Raw genomic sequence first — 15,161 nt, forward strand, 5'->3', positions numbered from 1 at the left:
TGGACCTTTCATTGTGTGGAAGAGAAGAAATACAGCCTGTGTCTTTCTGCTTGCTGTGTGTGTGGGGTGTGTGCATTTCCTCCATTCCCTTCTGGGCATTTGAGTGGCAGTGAGCCAAACCTACGGCTATGTGTTGGCAGCTGCTCTCCTCCTCCTCTTCCTCCTTCCAATACTAAGAGCCCTGCCTGCCCCTTCTTTCTTCCTTGCTCCTGAACCGAGCTGCCAAATACAGCATTTAAGGAAGAGGGGGTGACTGGAGCTTGCCAAGGTGTCAGTGGATGCTACAGCTGCTGCTCTCAAACATATTTCATGCTTGTAGCAGCTCTATTGGAGATGGACCGTTCAAGTGACCTCAGGCATTAAATAATAGTATATGGAGGGAGGGGGAGAGTGGGCAAAATTCCAGCATCTTCTCCCAACGAATGAAGCTGAAGAGTGGAAGACATTGCAATTGGCCCAGATCTGTATAGTCTTATTCTCTGGCCTTCCCTGGCCTTGGTGTAAATCTTGGTATATCTTTCCTCCCCACATCACTTGAATACATAGTTTCATTGAAAAGAGAAAGAAAGAAGAGTTGGTTTTTATATGCCGACTTTCTCTTACCACTTAAGGAAGAATCAAACCGGCTTACAATCACCTTCCCTTCCCCTCCCTACAACAGACACCCTGTGAGGTAGGTGAGGCTGAGAGAGCTCTAAGAGAGCTGTGACTAGCCCAAGGTCACCCAGCTGGCTACATGCGTAGGAGTGGGGAAAACAACCCAATTCACCAGATTAGCCTCTGCCGCTCATGTGGAGGAGTGGGGAATCAAACCTGGTTCTCCAGATTAGAGTCCACTGCTCCAAACCACCACTCTTAACCACTACACTGTGCTGGCTTTCCAGCTGGAGCTGGTGCAGTCTGCATCTCTTGATATGATCTATCACTGCTTGTTCCTCTTTAGCCTTCCCTAACATTTTCTAGTGACTTGTTTTTTGGGAAAGGTTATGACTTACATACACAGCACATTATTGAATGTACATGAAAGCGCATGAAGCTGCCATATACATAGTAAGAGCATGGGTCTCTCCAGGCCAGTACCGGTCACATGGCTTTCCAGGATCTCAGGCAGAGAATGTTTCCCACTTCCTGCTACCTGAGATATTTTACCTATAGATCCCATGGATTGAATCTGGTACCTTCTGTAAGTAAAGCAGGCAAATTATCCCTGTTGGTGTGTAAGGGGGACACTTACAGTGAGGGGAAAAGTATTTGATCCCCTGCTGAATTTGCCCGTTTGCCCTCTGACGAAGAAATGACCAGTCCATAATTTTAATGGTAGGTTTATTGTAGCTGTGAGAGACAGAATAACAACAGGAAAACCCCCAGAAACCCAGAAGACAAAAGTCAGAGATTGATGTGCATTATTATGAGTGAAATAAGTATTTGATCCCTTTGCAAAAGATGACTTAGTACTTGGTGGCAAAACCCTTGTTGGCAATTACAGAGATCAGACGTTTCTTGTAGGTGGCCCCCAGGTCTGCACACATCTCAGGAGGTATTTTGTCCCACTCCTCTTTGCAGATCCTCTCCAAGTCAGTAAGATTTCGAGGCTTATGTGTAGCTACTCGAACCTTCAGCTCCCTCCACAGATTTTCGATGGGATTAAGGTCTGGAGACTGGCTAGGCCACTCCAGGACCTTAATGTGCTTCTTCTTGAGCCACTCCTTTGTTGCCTTGGCCGTGTGTTTTGGATCATTGTCATGCTGGAATACCCATCCTTGACCCATTTTCGATGCCCTGGCTGAGGGAAGGAGGTGCTCACCCAAGATTTGACGATACACGGTCCCGTCCATCGTCCCTTCGATGCCGTGAAGGTGTCCTGTCCCCTTAGCAGAAAAACACCCCCAAAGCATAATATGTCCCCCTCCATGTTTGACGGCGGGGATGGTGTTCTTGGGGTCGTAGGCAGCATTCCTCCTCCTCCAAACACGGTGAGTTGAGTTGATGCCAAAGAGCTCGATTTTGGTCTCATCTGACAACAACACTTTCACCCAGTTCTCTTCTGGGTCATTCAGATGTGCATTGGCAAACTGCAGACGGGCCTGTACATGTGCTGTCTTGAGCAAAGGGACCTTGCGGGCTCTGCAAGATCTCAGTCCTTCACGGCGTAGTGTGTTACCAACTGTTTTCATGGTGACTATGGTCCCAGCTGCCCTGAGATCATTGACAAGTTCCCCCCGTGTAATTCTGGGCTGCTTCATCACCGTTCTCATGATCATTGCAACTCCACGAGATGAGATCTTGCATAAAGCCCCAGACCGAGGAAGGTTGACAGTTAGGGTTAGGGTTGTCACCTTCTCACCAAGCTGCTTGGCAATAGTCTTGTAGCCCAGTCCAGCCTTGTGCAGGTCTACAATCTTGTCCCTGACATCCTTGGACAGCTCTTTGGTCTTGGTCATGGTGGCTAGTTTGGAATCTGATGGATTGATTGCTTCTGTCGACAGCAGAACCCTAACCCTAACCTGGCTGGTTGATAGGGGATCAAATACTTATTTCACTCATAATAATGCACATCAATCTCTAACTTTTGTCGTCTGGGTTTCTGGGGTTTTTCCTGTAGTTATTCTGTCTCTCACAGCTACAATAAACCTACCATTAAAATTATGGACTGGTCATTTCTTCGTCAGAGGGCAAATGGGCAAATTTAGCAGGGGATCAAATACTTTTTTCCCTCACTGTATATGTATTTATTGGGTGTCCAATAAATGGCATTCAGTATGTAAAACCAAGGCATAATATAGTGAAGGCTATAGCCTGATAAGTGACACAGCCCTTGTAGATTTGACCTTGTAGATTGTGCATACCTGTTCTGCTTTACCCAGAACAGCATTTTAGTATTTTTAAGGCTGAAATAACACAATTGCACGAAGAAAGATGTGTACGTGGGAAATGCATGAAGTCTAGTACCAGGACTACAAGGTGCAAACTGGTGCCAGGTTTTTGGTTTGTTTGTTTTTTGTTTTTTACTGAGCTTGTCCTCTCCTATCTGGGATGGCATTTTCTCTTTCCAGGGTTGATTATTTGGGTTCCTCCTTTTGTTCTCTTGCAGAGACTTGCCTCAGTATGGGCAGAAGCAGTGGCAATCTTACTTTGGGCGCACCTTTGATGTTTACACCAAGCTCTGGAAGTTCCAGCAGCAGCATCGGTAAGAGGAACCAGCCAGTTCTGTACTGAGCCTGCAGCATTCCACTTCCCATAATGTGAACCAGAGTAGCAAGAGAAGGTGCCTGTCTGCTATTGAGCCCAGGCTGCTCTCCTTGACCGGGGGAGAGGTTCTTGAGCAGCTCTCAAGTATGCTGGAATTATTCATGTGACCAAGGGAGATAGAAGGCATAGGTGCACTGCCCTAGGAAGCATATCCTATCCTATGATAGAAGGGATAACTACATTACAGACATGAACCATTTACCAACCATTTCCTGACTGCAGGGAACTGTAGTTTGCATCATTTATTTATTTCTTTAAAACATTTCCATAGCACTTTTCCATAATCTCAAAACAGTTGAGCAAACAAGGAAAAAAAGTAATAGAATAATGATGCAACAGAAGTACCTAAGAATATTCTTGCCTTGTTGTCAAACTACGATTCCCAGAAGTCTTTGGGGGAAGCCATGAGAGTTAACCCAGTATAATTTTTCTAGTGCAGATATTGGAGGTAATTTGAACACATTACTCTTCTTGCTAAGAGTTCAAGGCTTGATCTGGCACTTTAGGCAGGCTGTCTCTAGCCTGCTTAATCCCAGTGAATGTGGGGTTGCTGTGCTGGATACTGGAAGTAAAAGCAATGGCATGCTGTGTGGAACATATAGAATGTGACGCACTGTAATTTCTCTCTTCTCCCCTCCCCCCCTCCCCCCCAGGCAAGTCCTGGACAATCGGTATGGCTTGAAGCGCTGGCAAATTGGCGAGATCGCTTCAAAGATCGGGCAGCTTTACTACCACTACTAGTAAGTAACTGTCAGCTTTGGGCAGCTTTACTAACACAGCTAGTACCACAACTAGTAAGTAACCATCAAGCCTTTGAGGCCCATTTAATGGTCCTTGTCATGCACAAAAGAGCAAAGAGATAACACAGCTTCTGGGGAAGCAGAAACAGTGTTGTTGCATTAAATAGGAGAAATGAGTAGAGCTTGCAGCAATTAAGATAAGCTTCCACAGTGAGCAGTAGTGGGATTGGGAAAGTCAGAGGTACTGAGCAGGACTTGCAGTAAGTGCTTCATGGTGCTTCATTGCTTTGCACTGCATCTTGTAAATAGGGGGAACTATGCAAAATGTTCAGACCTGCACCACTTTCCTTTGCATTACAGCATACCTTGTCATGAAGTCTGTGTTCAGTTGACATGATGTTGGCCTAGAAGTGAGGCTATGCATATGTGCAGAGTGTAGACAAACCCCTTGTAAGATGGGGTCACTTATTCAGGATTCTTTCCTAAGGCCATTGGTTATATTAGTGGAGTGTAAGATATGAAGAATATTAGCATCTACATTGCGCATTGGGATGGAGGAAAATCTGTTCTTCAGATACTGGGACCAAAGTGGGGAGGGGAACTGACCTGTGGTATGCTTTAGCTCTATGAGAGACTGGATCGTTGCACAGCCTGTAGGATCTGTAATGCTAAACCAAAAGCTAGATTTGAGTCCAGTAGCAACAGGATTTTTAGGGTATAAGCTTTTGAGAGTCAAAGCTCAGACTTCATCAAACGAAGGGAGCTTTGACTCTCGACAGCTTATACCCTGTAAATCTTGTTGGCTTTTAAGGTGTTACTGGGACTCATCTAGCTCTTCTTCTGAAGGCCAACATAGCTACCCACCTGAAACTGAAAGCTCTCATTGCTTGCAGTGCTCTATGTACACGGGGTGGGTGTTTAGCCTGTGTTGTCCCTTCATCTGTGGTACAAAGCACTGTATGCCTGGTACTGGACATAAGAGACAGTTCAGTGAAATAGTGGAAGTGCCAGTAAGGACCTCATTGAAACTGGTTCACTTTGCACATGCCCAATAGCTGACGGAAGGATTTGATGTGCATCCCTGCCAGGCAGTGAAGCCTGAGTCTCTGTTCTTCTTCTGCAGCCTTCGCACATCTGAAACCAGCTACCTGAACGAAGCTTTCTCCTTCTACTCTGCTATCCGGCAGAGGTCTTATTACTCCCAAGTCAACAAAGAAGACAGGTCAGGCCATGCCTCAGTCTTGTGAGTTTTGCAACTGAAAAGCGAAATGCATATGATTGTGGGTTGGGTAGCAGTTCTTAACAGAATATCTATGACTTTGAGAATCTTGTCCTGTGGGGTTCAGTGGCTGAGGTCCAAAGAGCTGCTTTAGTCATGGCTGAGAACTTGGAAATGCCCAGTGGGGCTTCTGACTTTGAACAGCAGACAATCCCACCCACCCCAGCCATGTACGCTATATCACAAGTTGTTTTGAAACTCCCTAGAGCTACCAAAGTGGTTTTACCATGAAGCATGAGAGATTGTTTGGGGTTTTTTTTTTTTTTTTGAAAGACACATTCCAAGTCCCATTGGGGTTATGGAACAGTTTTGTGTTGCTAAACAAAACTAGCTGGGGTGTTCGGGTTCTCACTGTTGCTGCAGACTACCGCTGTAGCTTTTCCTCCCTCTGCTGAGCGTCAGTGGATTGAGATTCTTTACTGAGGAACAAGGCCCTTTGTAAGGGCAGGCTGCAGCATGGCTGTCAGCAAGTATCCAAGTAGGGCTTTGACTGGTTTCTTTGTTTTGTTTTTGCTGCCTGAGGCAAACTTAAAATTTTACTCCCCGCCCCCAGTCAGCGAGTGCTGAACTGCATAATGGTACATTCCGTGACCAAAATGAGGCTATTCCCCTTGTGTTTCTTTCTGTCACTTGCAATGTTCATTACTCATTTGCTTCCATTACTTTACAACTGGATGTATGGTCTGGATAGCTGGCTGCCAGTCTGTCCTCCAGAATGCGGGAGAGATCACCCAGAAAAAGAGCTGCTAAGGTGCCCCTGTGGGCTTCTTTCTAAAGTACAGGCAGCTCTGTCTTTTCCTTCTCCCAAGAGGCTTGCATAGCAGGGGCAGGCAGCCCCTGGTGTTCTGGCATCATAGGCAGTTGCGTAATTTGCCTCTGCAGCCCCAGGACTAATGTGATGATCTCGTGAGGTAGTGGTCTCTGGTGGGAAGTTTGGCCAAGTGGCAATTGCATCATCTCTTCCTCTCCTCAGTTGCCAGCAGAGCAGCTAACATGCCTTCCCTCCTTGATTCCCAAGCACAGGCCCATGCTGTCCTGTCTTACGAGGTGGTTATGATTACAACAAGACGATCTATGTAAAGAGTTTGAACACTTGAAAGCACTAAAATACTAAGTATTATATATCCAATAGTTACAGGTGGTGTGACCACATGGATCAAAAAACCTACAGTAGAGGGAGGAACTATACATAGCTAGAGTAGATGCTTCTGAAAACTCCAGATTTGCAGATAAATCTTACTAAAAGTGGGGCAGAGACTAAATAAAACACAGAATTGGTTAAAAATGTTGACCCCCATTTGGGGTTGCCTAGGACATTCTCTGTACTAAAACTATTTGTGGGTTATATAATCCTGTTTGGAGGTGAGCTGGTAATAGGGAAGGAAGAAGGGCTTTGAGCTGTGGAGAGGAGAGATGGGAAGGGAAAAGGTCAACTGGCGAGAAGGGTAGGGTAGGGAATGAAACCAAAGGAGAAGTAGAGTGAAAGGAAAGGGGGCAGCAAGAGAGGGAGGAGTGGGAACCGGGGAAATAGGTGGAAAGAAGGGGGAAAGGAGGAAAAAGTAGGAGCCAACGAGGAGCAAAGTGCAGACAGCATGGGGCAGGGGAAGGGGTTTCCAGTCTCCTGAATCTTTATTAAGAGTCGTAGCACAGCAAGGCTCATCATAGGGTTTTCAAGGTGAGACTATTCCCTATTACTATGTATAGATGTGAAAGCTGGACATTGAAGAAAGCTGATTGGAAGAAAATAGATTCCTTTGAAATGTGGTGTTGGAGGAGAGTGTTACGGATACCATGGACTGCCCAAAAAACAAATTAGTGGGTTAGAGATCAAATCAAGCCTGAACTAACTCTAGAAGCTAAAATGACTAAACTGAGGCTGTCGTACTTTGGTCACATTACGAGAAGACAAGAGTCACTAGAAAAGACAGTCATGCTAGGAAAAGTTGAGGGCAGCAGGAAAAGAGGAAGACCCAACAAGGGATGGGTTGACTCAATAAAGGAAGCCACAGCCCTCAATTTGCAAGACCTGAGCAAGGCTGTCAAAGATAGGACATTTTGGAGGACATTGATTCACAGGGTCCCCATGCGTCGGAAGCAGCTTGACTGCACTTAACACAAACACAGCACAGCAAGACCTTCTCATAACACAGACGGTACAGAAAGTTGAACAATGGTCAGGGGCTGGGAAGTTTTAACGCTTATATATTTAGTATTTGGTGGGCTGTGAGGCAGATCTCTGTCATGCTTAATAAATGAGTCACAGGTAAGTAAATAGGCCTTTGACTTAGCTCTGCCCAGACCTTCATTTCCTCAGCAATGGAAAATACCTGACAGTGTGCTAAATCATTGAAGAATTGCAAGAGACACTGTAAGGTGGAGGATCCATCACCTTTGCTCGGAGATTTCCCTTTTTCTTCGATCTGCTGAATAATCCTTCTTTCTTTTCTTTGTCTTTTCCAGGCCTGAACTGGTGGTTAAGAAACTGCGTTATTATGCACGGTTCATTGTCGTTTGCCTTTTACTCAACAAAATGGATGTTGTTAAGGATCTTGTAAAGGTAAAATCCAGTCGTGCCATATTGCTGGAGGATTTTGTTTTATGTTTGTAACCTGCCCTCCTCCCAAAGAGTTTGGAGGGGTGTGTTTAGCCATGAAACAAGCCTTTGAAGACCGGGTAGGTTGAACATAACTTCCCCAAGGCCATCCAGTGAGTTTTATATATGAGCAAGGATTTGAACCTTGGCCACGTTCAGGAAAGAGGGTCTTCTTTTGCTTTGCATGCAGACCGTCCCGGCTTCAGTCCCTGGCAGCTCCAGTTAAAAGAACCAGGTGGTATGCAATATACACATGCATAAGTATGGAGTTTTCATCTGTAAGAGCAGAGCTCCAGTTTTCATTTCATGGTGGGAGAGATGCATCTCAGCATTGAATGGGTTCAGTAGTAGAGCATCTGGGACCAGAAGTTCCCGAGTTCAATGGCAGCAAGCACTGGGAAAGACCTGTGTTTGACCCTGGAGAACTGCTTCCAGTCCAAATGGAACGCTGGGCTAGATTGGCCGGGGTCTGACTGTAGAAAGTAGCTTTATATGTGGATAAGCTTGGATAAGCCCCGTGGTGCAGAGTGGTAAGCTGCAGTACTGCAGTCCAAAGCTCTGCCCACATCCTGAGTTGATCCTGACGGAAGTCGGTTTCAGGTAGCCGGCTCAAGGTTGACTCAGCCTTCCATCCTTCTGAGGCCAGTAAAATGAGTACCCAGCTTGCTGGGGGTAAAGGGAAGTTGACTGGGGAAGGCACTGGCAAACCACCCCGTAAACAAAAGCCTGCCTCGTAAACATCGGGATGTGACGTCACCCCATGGGTCAGGAATGACCTGGTGCTTGCACAGGGGACTACCTTTACCTTTTTAAGCTTGGGACATACAGCTGACAGAGAGCAGGCATAAATATGAGAATAAGCACAAACCTTCTGGGAGGCCATGTGCCAAACGTTGAGGACATGGGTATGCAGAAAGAGCTTTCCCTTTCCTGTGTCTAAGGGGCTGCTGCCCTTTCATGCTTAAGTACACAGGTGCCCGCGCAACCTAGTTAAAAATAGATGAAAACACTGCACACCCATTAAAAGCCACTTATTGCATCTCTCTTTCCAGGAATTGTCAGATGAGATTGAAGACTACACCCACCGCTTCAATACAGAGGACCAGGTGGAGTGGAACTTGGTTCTCCAGGAGGTGGCAGCTTTCATTGAGGTAGGACCAGGAGCAGTCTTCTGTTCTTTATCTGGAACTGTTCAAGGCCACTCACCTTCACCCCGCTTACCTACCCAGTCAGAATGGCAACCACTGTTCTCTAGTATGCTGCAGTTTTTTCAGACAATTCCTCTTGTGGTTGGAATTCAGTGTTTTCAGCTAGTCTGGATTACGTGGGTTAATTGTCATCAGAATGTCTTTTTGGTGATCCTTTGTTGGGGCTGGGATGTCAAGCCTGGTGACTGCGTGGTCTTTTTCTGGCTCTGGCATGGAGTCTGCAGCCTGGTCTGGTTTACCAAAAGTTAGCTTAGGCCAGTGCTCTGTCGCTAACGGTAGGCAACCAGATTCCCCAAGAAGCTCTGAAACAGTGCATGAGGGAGTAAGAGTGTGGTTCCCAGTTGACATGTCCCCAGTAACTGGTAGTCAAAAAATACACTGCCTCTATGAATTACTTCTTTTAAGCTATCACGACTAATAGCTGCTCTTAGACTTGCTCTCCATTAATCATCTGAGCTAGTGGCTATCACTCTTGCTCATTCTGGTAGCTGAGAAACTGAGCTTTCACATTAAAAAATAAATGTCTAGGTGTCTAGTTGTCATTATCTTTGTAGTGTACAGAAAGCTCCAGGGAATTGGCAAGTGACTTCTGTTCCTCCATCACATCTTGTTTGCCTGTTGTCATGTCCTTCCTTTCTTCCATATTATTCTCTTCCAGTTATCTCAAAGACTAGAACAATCAGCCTCGTAAACAAGGGGGGGAATCTAATTGGACAGTACAAGCATTTGTGTTTAAAAAGCTGGTTTGGCAATTGTAATTTTATTTCTCTTGATGGTGGGTTTCCACCCAAGGCAAACTGGGATGCAATAGGAGACAATTGGTGAATATGTGGATGGAGAATTCTTTTTAAGGATCCCATCTACTTCTACAGCCCTGACCTGGATGGCCCAGGCTAGCCTGATCTCGTCAGCTCTCAGAAGCTAAGCAGGGTCAGCCCTGGTTAGTATTTGAATGGGAGACCACCAAGGAATACAAGGGTTGCTGTGCAGAGGAAGGTACTGGCAAACCACCTCTGTTAGTCTCTTGCCACGAAAAACCCAAAAGGGGTCGCCATAAGTCGGCTGCGACTTGACGGCACTTTACACACACACACACACACACACATATACTTCTACACCTATTGGAGCTTCCGGGGCTGCTTGTGAAATATGAGAGACTCACTGTAAACAGTCCGGGTGCTGTTTCCCCCCACGATGAAGGAAATCTTTGCAAAACGAACAGGCTGCGTGTAGATTAACTGGGAAACAGAACACTGAGTAAGGGTGACAGTTGCATTGATTGCGCTCCTAGTGTTAATCTGCTCCACTGCCCTTTATCCAGATTAGTTTAGTTCAGTTTGTAATAAGAGGACCTGAAAAGCGCACACACACCGAGTACGGTACAATTTCGATTCCGAGCTTCATACTGGGCATAATTTCCAGCGCTCTCTTCCTGGCAGCTCTGCTTATCCTTCCTTGCAAGGCGTAGGCCTGACTGTCCTTGCCCCCTTGTCCATCTAGGCAGACCCGGTGATGGTCCTGAATGACGATAACACCCTTGTGATCCTCTCCAACCGTCTCTCTGAAACAGGAGCTCCTCTGCTGGAGCAGGGGATGATCGTGGGGCAGCTGACTCTTGCGGATGCGCTTATTATTGGGAACTGCAACAATCAGGTGGGATCCTGTGTGAGAGCATAAAAAATGTCTCAAAGAGGACATGTGTTCAGTAGGCGAAATTGGAACATCTGAGAAACAGTTGTATCTTTAGAAGGGGGAAGACTGCAAGGGTCCAGAGCAGTGATTTCTTGGTGGTGACTCCTACTCTCTGGAAATCCCAGTCTGTGGAGGTTCCATCAGCCTCTCTTCATAGCTTCTGCTGGCAGGTAGAAGAATCTATTAGATCAAAGAGCCTTTGATTATACCCTGGCTTACCCAAGTAATTTGCATTTCTAAATTTCCTGGAGTATGAATACATTCACTTCTCTCAGGTTTGCTAGCCAAGACACTGCAGAATCTCCTCAGAAACATCTTTTTTAAAAATACGGAGGTTATGTGGAAAACTAGTTATTGATACTTCTAGAGGCAGGAGTAATATTCTGAGGCGTGCTGGAGTCAGATATAATGTGGCAATCTGCCCACAACCGCCTTCTGTGGACACGTGTCTAGGAAGTGGCAAATTAATAAGGTCTCTGGCTGCTAAGATAGTTTCAGAAGGTCTTGAGGGTGCCTTGGTAGTGGGAAATCCAGCTGGCAAGCTGCCAGCACTAGGCCACCCACCTTAGTAGTGGCAGTGAAGCAGTAGAATTTTCTCCCTCTGGAAGTTCAACATGCTGTCTTGCTGTATTATTTCAGGCATCATGCCAAGACATTTTTGTTGTGCCATGCTTGTACTATTTCTAGGGTTTTTTTCCCTGTGTGTGTGTGTGTGTGTGTGGCTGAAATGCTTTGCTGTTTATATGGTTGGTGAACTGGAGAGAAATTAACGCCTATGCTATACTAATAAGGTAATGAGAAACACTAGCACAAGGCCCAAAGGTAATTACAAATTCTATATTACAAAATCAATTATACAAAAGACATAGTGAATAATGTGTCCATACACCAAAGGTGACAGTGCAATGATGACAATACAGACAAATAACAATCACACTCAATATGATTTCTATGTACAATGACAATTCACATGCGCAAAGCAGCGCTAGATGACAAAAGTTCTGATTTACTTATACCAGCCACGAAGGCTATATACACAGAAATACAGCTTCAGAAGAAGTCTCCACAGCCAGAGGGGAAAGTTGGAACGCTTTCCAGGTAGTTGTTTGCGTTTTCGCCACTAGGGGCTTCATCAGCGTATTTTCGGCACAATAGGCTCTTTGAAGCCCCCTAGGGCTTATCTTTTTTGCTTTTTTTAAAATATGGATGGGGCTGGGTACTCAAGGTTGGGTAGAAAAGATAAAAATATATAATGGAAAAATATTTTTATTTTAAGGCACTTATATTTTGGTTAAAAACAATAAAAATTATAAAACAAGGCACAATGGCACCTCATAAGGTTGATATACCTATACTGCACAGATCATATGTGTTTTGACCTACAGGCCTTCATCAGTGGTCAAATAAAAAACTCATATAATGCACACACAAGTATGAAACGTATGACCATGTATAGATGGATAACTTAATACCCACCCAGGCTTGTGTATAGGATGTATAATCAATTTTGAATTAGAGATCCCTCTAGGTAGAATACCTGTAAGTTTTTTTTATGGTTGGGGCTCCAATTATTTAGCTTTTAAATAACTTGTTTTTCCTATTCACGTGTTGGAATTTTTAGCCATCGTTGAAAACTAGCATTCTGTTTTTAAGAAATAATTTTAATACTTCTGTCTTTCCTGCCCTGCCCCCCCCCCAATATATGGCCCCAAAGGCCCTTGGTACCATGTAAATGGTAAAGTTACAAGCAGTTCTTTTGCAGGTGAAGTTCAGTGAGTTGACAATCGACATGTTCCGGATGCTGCAAGCCCTGGAGAGGGAGCCAATGAATTTAGCATCACAAATGAATAAGCCTGGATTGCAGGCAAGTCTGGTTGATATTTGTACCCCCTCCCCCTCACTCAGCAGGCTGGCAGCCAAAAGTTGTTTAATTTTGGGGTGGGGGGCTGCACTTGCTCCCTGCACTAGAAAACCCCATATGGACTAATTAAAAATAGAGTTCTACCACGCTGAGACAAATAATCAATGTCCCTTTTTTTTAACATGAAATACAACGGCTGATTTAGGAACATATGTTTCTTTTAAACAGGAGACAGCTGAAAAGCCAGCAAGGAGGGAGAATCCCCACAAATACTTGCTATACAAGCCAACTTTCAGTCAGTTGTATACCTTCCTAGCTGCATCGTTTAAGGTTTGTGGGGAAAGGGGGAGTGCTTCTCTTCAGCAGAAGAACCTACCAACATAGAACTTTGCTGAATTCAAATGCAGCTGTGCCACCGTACTCCTCATTCCCAGTCAGTTTCTGTTGACTGTTACTGTGTGAGCGATTTGACTTTGTTATTTGCTGTAGAGGCTTCTGAAAAACAGCATAAAATCTTAAGTATTCCTCCCTTCCCCTAGATAGGCTCAAAGGAACCCAGTATCCCCTGAAATGCAGCTGGGAATGATGTGTAAGGTGTGCCTCTGTCATGCATTCAAAATAAATACCATCTCTTTTCCTGTCAACTTTTCAGGAACTGCCTGCAAACAGCGTCCTGCTGATCTACCTGTCGGCCACTGGCGTGTTCCCTTCAGGTCGTTCGGATAGTGAAGGTACAAATAAAGGAATGCTCCCTGTCATGAGCAGGGCTTGAATTCTCTTTATGATCCACAGACCAACAGAAGGTCTCCGAACTCCTCCTCCCAAAAGAAAAACTCCTCTTCTGGGGTGGTCCAGCTTTCCTTTGCTGACATAGCAACATTAATGCTGTGTATTTTGGGGGCTTGCTTCTTAATCTACCTTCAGGTCCCATGTCAGATTTTTCAGACTTTCGAAGTGTCAAACCCAATTCAGGCACTTACCAAGCTGGCAGTCCTCTTTGCACAGCATAAGAGCATGTGTGCGGTGTGCCCATCTTGCTTACCCACTCATTTGAATCCACAGCACTTTAAAGCACATGGCCCAAGTTCGTGTTCTTTCTCCCTTTCCTCTGTAAAACAGCAAGGGGGGTATTTTTGCAAACTTGAGTTATGTTACAGATCTCCAGGCTCAGATATTACATTATATCAGGGCTGGGTTGGCACTAACTGGCTCTGCCACTGTGTGAAAAGGATCACCACCCTTGGTAAGTGTCTGTACTGTGCTGAAGTGTCAAAAATCGTAAATGCTTCTGGGGCTCACTTGGCCCTTTGCGATTATAGTTTTGAACACAAAACTGTCAACCAATATTAGTAACATGCAGGCATGGCCAGAGGATGGCTGTGCTTGAAAAGGGTATTAAAAAGGTAGATGTTATTCCTTCTCTGCTTGTTACCATGACAATTCAAGCCCTTGTCATGACTTTGGTAACTTCCCTCCACCCCACTTTCCTCCCCACCTATCCAACTTGGCCAAATACTGGGATGCAGCTGACATCTTTAAAAAACAAACAAACTAAAAGCCATTAAAAAATACACTGGTTGTCCAGATCAAACAAACCAAAGTGATTTGGTTCCCGAGGTATCATGTTTGCATTAAATGAAGAAATCCTCCCAAACAAAAGTCAGATTAGATTCACTCCATCCACTTAAGACTTGCATTCCTTTATACGATGCATGCTTGTTCCATCTTTCTTGCATGATTCATAAACCTTTCCAGATACTTGCACCAAAAAGAAACCTGTAAATTTTTTTACAGGTTTTTTTTAAAAGTTGATTGGTGTTGGACTTTTCTGTGTGCTTTGGACGCAGATCTGTAGCCCTCCTGCTGGCCTATGTTTTGTTGACTAAGTTTCCTGCATGACTTCTTTTTCTTCCCAGTGTCCTGCAGAACAAATGTTCCATCACTGTCTTTTGGAGAGCCTCCTAGATTTCCTGTGCCTCTCTTGGTTTCAGGTGATGTCTGTGTGCCTTTAAAGGCCCTCTAGACAACTCAGTTTCAGGGATCAGGTTCACTGCTCCAGCAGTCCCAGTTTGCCCATGCTGATCCCTGCAAGCCATATAGCAAATAGGACCCAGTATGGGGCCAGTTTGGGTAAATCCGTCCATTTAGCTGACCTTCTGTGCTGTGTGCGATGATAATGATCTAATTGGAAAGAGGAACTTCTTTCCTGGGTTGCTTTCTGTCCTCTCAGTTGAGTGCTGCACCCAACCAGGAGCGATAGAAAGCAACCATCCAGGTGAGTCTCAGTCTTACAGTTGTCTTGGTTTTAGAAGGATATGCCTGAAGTTGCAGCATAACACAACAGTTGCTATTCTTTTGGGTTATGTGACTGACCATAAGAATGGCTTTGAGTTAGGACCAAAGTCCATTCAGTGGAGTATTTCATCTGTAAAAGAGCAACAGAAGGGCTGATTGCGCTTGCCCTTTAAGGAGTCTTAAATGATAATGTCAAAGTCTTCCTTGAACCAAGACTGAAAAGTGATAAAACATTTCCAGTTTG

At 44.9% G+C, this 15,161-nt stretch overlaps 1 protein-coding gene across 1 annotated transcript in view; it reads left to right on the plus strand.

Annotated features, from left to right (window-relative positions):
- SCAI (suppressor of cancer cell invasion) overlaps window positions 1-15,161 on the plus strand; it is a 79,022-nt gene that overhangs the window by 54,502 nt on the left and 9,359 nt on the right. Inside the window, exons 4-12 of the mRNA XM_056860950.1 lie at window positions 3,092-3,187; window positions 3,903-3,989; window positions 5,113-5,211; window positions 7,729-7,825; window positions 8,914-9,012; window positions 10,570-10,722; window positions 12,524-12,625; window positions 12,851-12,952; window positions 13,275-13,353. Of these exons, the coding sequence (XP_056716928.1) occupies window positions 3,092-3,187; window positions 3,903-3,989; window positions 5,113-5,211; window positions 7,729-7,825; window positions 8,914-9,012; window positions 10,570-10,722; window positions 12,524-12,625; window positions 12,851-12,952; window positions 13,275-13,353 (914 nt within the window). The remainder of the gene's footprint in view (window positions 1-3,091; window positions 3,188-3,902; window positions 3,990-5,112; window positions 5,212-7,728; window positions 7,826-8,913; window positions 9,013-10,569; window positions 10,723-12,523; window positions 12,626-12,850; window positions 12,953-13,274; window positions 13,354-15,161) is intronic.

This window comes from Euleptes europaea, chromosome 14 (genome assembly GCF_029931775.1).
Source record: "Euleptes europaea isolate rEulEur1 chromosome 14, rEulEur1.hap1, whole genome shotgun sequence".
NCBI classification, from domain to species: Eukaryota; Metazoa; Chordata; class Lepidosauria; order Squamata; family Sphaerodactylidae; genus Euleptes; species Euleptes europaea.